The sequence below is a fragment of the Eurytemora carolleeae genome, unplaced genomic scaffold, assembly GCF_000591075.1.
Source record: "Eurytemora carolleeae unplaced genomic scaffold, Eaff_2.0 scaffold778, whole genome shotgun sequence".
Classification (NCBI taxonomy): domain Eukaryota; kingdom Metazoa; phylum Arthropoda; class Copepoda; order Calanoida; family Temoridae; genus Eurytemora; species Eurytemora carolleeae.
In genome coordinates, this window is record NW_019396663.1 from 34177 (window position 1) to 40523 (window position 6347).

A 6347-nucleotide genomic window follows, 5' to 3' on the forward strand; every position below is an offset into this window, starting at 1 on the left:
TTATCAGGGGGGGGGACTGCCCATGCCATCTAGACAAATTTATAAACCCCCCTCAAAAAAATCTTGGGATTTAAAGATACTCAATCTCTTAGGTTTCCGGCTTTGCCCCTGCCGTACAAATGTGTACTAGATGTATTGTTCGGGATTGTAGATCGATAAAATCCACATGATGTCACTGATTATAGAGACGAGAGTGACATCATATGCTGATTCTATCTATCTTTGCTAAGGAGACAACATTTTCCGTACATTGGACTGGAGCGCATCGAGTGTAAGCAACCTTATTATACAACCTTGGTCAATCTTGACGGCAATATTTCAATATATCCGAAATACGGGTACTTTTAAATCTGAGGATCAATGCTTGATCCCTCAATTATTGTTCTCTCTGCAAGGTATAATCATCACAGGATATCGAAGAGGAAATTAAGTAATGTATAGATCTGCATAAGATGGAGATCAATGCTTGATCTCAAGATTCAGTACAAATTCCCTTCCCTTTATGCTTCCAAGATTTCCAAGATTTCCTCCTCAGAATAATTTTCTTATTCATGCTTAATTTTTATGTTTCAGATTTGAAAATGAAAAATTTTCTTACTTTCACTGGCATTATTCTTCTTTCCTTAATAGGTAAGCACTTATTAGAATTTAAAAAAAATTTAAAGAGCTTAAAAATATATTGAAAAAGTGAAGAAAAAATTTTTTTTTAGAGTGTTCATAGTTAACTCAAGAAAGTTTCTAGTTAAAAATTAGTCCTGGGTCTACAATAATAAAAAATGCCCCCCCCCCCCCCCCCTCATTGATACAGCCCTCAAATCCGTCTGAAAGTAGACCGTCAGAAGATAAAGTTGTCAAGTATCAAACTATTTTTATCAAGATTCAAATTTAGATTTTAGCTAAAAAGTGTGCAATTTAAAAATAAAGTAAGAATACATGATGATTTATGAAATGCACCGAATTGCATGCACTGCAAGGCACTTGTTGCCAAGCTTTTATCTAAATATATATTTTCTAGAATTTAAATTTTTCTCCAAACTTACAATATATACTCAAGATTTATGGTAAAGGTTTTAAAAAAGGAATTTTTCTGAAAAAAATTACTTAATATTTTTCTACAACAATAGCTTAACATTTTTCTAAAGAAATTGCTTGACATTTTTCTTAAGGAATTTATAAAGGAATTGCTTAAAGAAATTGCTTAATATTTTTAAAGAAATACTTAACATTTTTCTAAAGAAATTGCTTAAATTTTTTCTCCAGTAATTGCTTAACTTTTTCCAAAGAAATTGCTTAACATTTTTCTACAGGAATTGCTAACATTTTTCTAAAGGAATTTCTTAACATTTTTATACAACAATGGGCTAACATTTTTTAAAGGAATTATTGGGTTAACATTTTTCTATAGAAATTTCTTAAGATTTTTCTACAACACTGGCTCAACATTTTCCTAAAGAAATTGCTGACATTTTTCTAAAGGAGTTGCTTAACATTTTTCTGAAGGAATTGCTTAGCATATTTCGTTAGAACCATCGCAGTTTGACAGAAATTTTATTTTATTAAAAGTGTTTTCTATATATTGGCTTGTCCCATACAAACACGATAACACAATTCAGGTGTCAAACTAAGATCTTTATTCATCTCCTGGGTTAAATCTTAATTCTAGCAATTATGCACTTTTTAATGCAATCAAATAGCGTGGCTTCGGTTCTGAAAAGTTAACTTAATCACACACGCTGTACCCCCTGATCCCTCCCTTTAAAATTATGCAGATTCTGATTTAATGATTAGAATATTGGTGTGGTTTCGTGGTTTCAAATCATATTGATAATTAGATAAAATTATTCTTCAAGTGAATTTAATCTGCAATCATTATAAATGATAACTAATTTAATGCAGATATAGATTCATTCTTTTTCGATATTCATTATTCATTACAACTAATTTAGAACAGATATTCATTCATTATTCATTACAACTAATTTAGAACAGATATTCATTCATTATTCATTACAACTAATTTAAAGCAGATATTCATTCATTATTCATTACACCTAATTTGAAACAGATATGCATTCGTTATTCATTATAACGAATTTAAAACAGATATTTATTCATTATTCATTAAAACTAATTTAAAACAGATATTTTTTTCATTATTCATTACAACTAATTTAAAACAGATATGCATTCATTATTCATTAAAACTAATTTAAAACAGATATGCATTCATTATTCATTACAACTAATTTAATACAGATATTCGTTCATTATGCATTACAACTAATTTAAAACAGATATTCATTCATTACTCATTACAACTAATTTAATACAGATATTCATTCATTATTCATCCTAACTAATTTAATACAGATATTCATTCAGTCAGTCTGGTGTGTCCCGTCAATTTATGAGAAAACAGTTTTTGTCCAAACTTCTGACATTTTCCAGGGTAAACAATTTCTTTTGTATTTCGCGCTTCAAATTATTCTGACTAAATTTAGAGAAAACTTTAACATCTGTGTATTGTATAATAAATGTACAATGCAAAAACAATTTCATCACTGGCAGCCGTGGTACATTTGAATTTCCGAGCCGGGTCAACCTTTCCGTTCCGTTCCCAGTTTGTACTGTACCTAGCTCTATGGACATGACTAGCCGGTGCAACAAGGTTGACGCGGTCAGACTTTTTGCTTCATATACGTGGAATTTACTTTTACTAAAGGGGCAGAGGACAGAAAAACAAACAGAAAAAAATATTACGATATAATTTTTTTTTTAGGTTGTTCTTCCTCCCTAGAGTGCTACGAATGTGATGGGTGAGAAAAATTATTAAATCCTAAAATATTGTAAATTATTATTTTCTAAAAAAAATTCCAATAGATCAGAATTAATGACATCTCAATCTTGTTAAAGGGGGGGGCTCTCAATCCGTTCTAGTTTAGTTTCTCCTTCTATCCTCTCAATCCATTCTAGTTTAGTTTCTCCTTCTATCCTCTCAATCCGTTCTAGTTTAGTTTCTCCTATTTTGTCGCACTACTCTCAACATTCACACGTCATAAACTGCAATTAATCCTAGAAATATTTTGCACTAAATTAGCTTTTTTCTATTTGAAAAACGGAAGGTGTTTCAGGAGATCTAGTTTAAATATTTCCAACTATATATTTGTTGAACATTTTATAACGATAACTTGTGATACTAATCTTTAAAACTTGTGACATTTTTTAGGTCTAATAGATATTTATAATCATTTATTAGGTCTAATAGATATTTATAATCATTCTCAATCACACTAAGAGAGTTCCGGGTCATTCATTTCATACTTAAAATCAATATTTTAGTCATTTTATGCAACTTACTGATTAAGAAAAGTCAACAACAATTAATCTTGTTCAGGGCTCTCTTAAATATTTTTTTTTTGCAATTTAAAGCATTGTAAACCTATTTCTTGCAAATTTTATGCATTGTAAACCTATTTCTTGCAATTTTATGCATTGTAAACCTATTTTTTGCAATTTAATGCATTATGTACCTATTTAATGCAATTTAAAGCATTATAAACCTATTTTTTGCAATTAAATGCATTATAAACCTATTTTTTGCAATTTTAAACATTTAAACATATTTTTTTGCAATTTAATGCATTATAAACCTATCTTTTACAATTCAATGCATTATAAACCTATTTTTTTTACAATTCAAGCATTATAAACCTATTTTTTACAATTCAATGCATTATAAACCTTTTTTTTTGCAATTTAAAGCATTATAAACCTATTTTTTGCAATTTAATGCATTGTAAACCTGTTTTTTGCAATTTACAGCATTACAACCTATTTTTTGCATTATACATTATAAACCTATTTTTTTTGCAATTTAAAGCATTATAAACCTATTTGTTTTGCAATTTAATGCATTGTAGACCTATTTTTTGCAATTTAATGAATTATATATCTATTTTTTTACATATACAAGTTTTCCACATACAAATTTTTGCCTGAAATAAATCCTTTTTCCAAATGACTTACACATACAAAGCTCTTCGCATCCATTTTTCTGTTAGTTTTATATTGCTGATCTTTCTTTGTGAAAGAATAATAATATTTTCTAAATCAAGATTTTGATGTTTAATAGATCTACATGTTCTATCTTAATATTATATCTGAAGGGAAAGTTGTGTTTCTGAATCCTTGGATCAAGTAAAATGTCAGGAAGGAGCAGTTTACTGTCTCAAGCTACAACTTGATGAAGGTAATAATATCCTAGAATATACCATGTCCTGTGCCTAGAATATACCATGTCCTGTGCCTAGAATTTACTAAGTCCTGTGCCTACGATGCTCCTCAGAACGACGAGGAAGGGTGTAAAGAGTTTGGCACAACTAAGACCTGTTACTGCAAGGAAATAACTTGTTTCTAATAAAATCAGAAAAGTTTAAATTCTTAATCTAACTCAGCAACATATCCCTTGAGTACACCAGTTGTACTTTTTTCTGTTTTCATCTTTAATTAAATTTTATTCCATCTAAACTACTCTAATCTTAACCCTATTTACCCTGGTTGGGTGTCAATTTTACCCCCTCTTTATCGTTTTTTTTTGCGATAACTCAAAAAGTATTTGAGCTAGGAAGCTCAAATTTTCAAACTTTTCTAACCAACACATGCCCATCACATAAGGCTAAAAGCTGGGCTTTTATACCCACTGCCTGAGTCCTCAGGCATGCTGCCTAAATGCCTTATTTTAACTATACTAGACTAAATCTTTATTTAGACCTACTTCCAGTCATTGGATTTCAACATTTTATAGCTCTTTGGAAAGCCTATAACAAAAGCAACCTGAAATGGAATTTGAAGAATTTGAGCCGCGGTTTAAATCTGCCAAAACCCGGTTTAAATTAAGCGCCGGTTGAAATCTTGAAACATTTGATACAATTTTAAGTGGAACCAATCATATTTAAACCGCGGCTTAAATTTAAACCGCCGCTCAAATTCTTTAAATTCGGCCACAGATTTGTCCGCGACTAATTTTTATTGGAGAACCCGCAATTCAAATAATCACGGTTCCTTCATTGATCAGACAAAGGTTTAAGGGGTCCCGTTGTGAATCAGATAAGCCTCTCTATAACTGAACGGTCACTTAAAACTATGTCTACGCAGTACGCAGTATAGACGCACTTTCTACTTCTACGCGCAGTCCTTCTAACAAGTTTATTGAACAATTCCAGTTAATTTTGCTCTAAATGCAAACATTTCCTCAAATTAAATTGCAAAAGCTATTTTTATACAAACTTTTATTTTACCCAAAGGGCAAAAACCTGCAACACATACTTTGTTTTAGGGACTGTAAACGTAATTTCAAGTGACCTCGATAATTCCACAATTTTACTCTTAAAACCTTGGTTTGATCAAGAATGAATTAGATTTTCAGTTTTGTGGTTTAAAAACTGTTTATTTTCATTTGTGGTTTTTCTGTAAAAGTGACTTTAAGAAGTTTTAGGTCGTCAGTAAAAGTCTCAATCTTCGCGGGTAACTCTGCACATACATATTTTTAATCTTTAAAGCTGAAGAATAAAAGTTATTCTGAAATCAGGGAGATTTTTGTAATTCTTCAAACCATGTTTCAGCTCTCTTCTCCACTCTTCTTCTCCTTCTTCTTCTTCATATTTTGCATTAAACATTATTATATCTTTTTTCATTAGATCATTACCCTCGGTGCCAAAATTTGAAATATCTTTTGTTTAATTATCTAATCTAATTATCTAATTGTCGTCTTTTTATTCAATTTGTGTTTAAGCTTCAGGTGCAATAAAGTTAAAACCATACAACTCTAGAAAAGGAGGACGACATTTTAATATTTGTATTTGATGCTGTTTTAATGCAAATAATTTACAAGAATAGATTGAATCATAACTTGAGTCTAACAGTCGTCTTCCTATTCCACAGTTTTATGGGTCCTCTTGTATAATACAGATTTCGTTTAAAGTTTAAAACAAACAAACACATTTTCAATAAAGTTTACATAAATTCAAAACATTTTGATAACTTATTGTTTTCTTTGAATATATAAATATTAATTTTAATATTTAACTTAGGTGTCCTCCAAGTAAAAGGTAAAAGAAAGCTATTAAATCAAAAATTCGCCTAATATGTAATTTGTAGATCATGATGTAACTTTAGAAATAAATAAATATATGCATAATATGTTTACATTCATTTAATTATTTTTAAAGAAATTACAGTAGATCTTTATGGAGATCTGTTTTCTCAATTCGTCCTAACTCCTAGTTTAGTTTCTCCTTCTATCCTCTCAATCCGTTCTAGTTTAGTTTCTCCTTCTATCCTCTCAATCC

At 29.9% G+C, this 6347-nt stretch overlaps 1 protein-coding gene across 1 annotated transcript; it reads left to right on the forward strand.

Annotated features, from left to right (window-relative positions):
- The first annotated feature begins 553 nt into the window (after positions 1–553).
- LOC111707072 (uncharacterized) lies at positions 554–6028 on the forward strand. The gene is made up of 5 exons (XM_023480071.1): positions 554–630; positions 2780–2816; positions 4167–4249; positions 4311–4399; positions 5588–6028. Exons 1-5 carry the CDS (start codon positions 582–584, stop codon positions 5669–5671), a joined length of 342 nt encoding a protein of 113 aa, XP_023335839.1. The 5' UTR covers positions 554–581; the 3' UTR covers positions 5672–6028.
- The last annotated feature ends 319 nt before the right edge of the window (positions 6029–6347 follow it).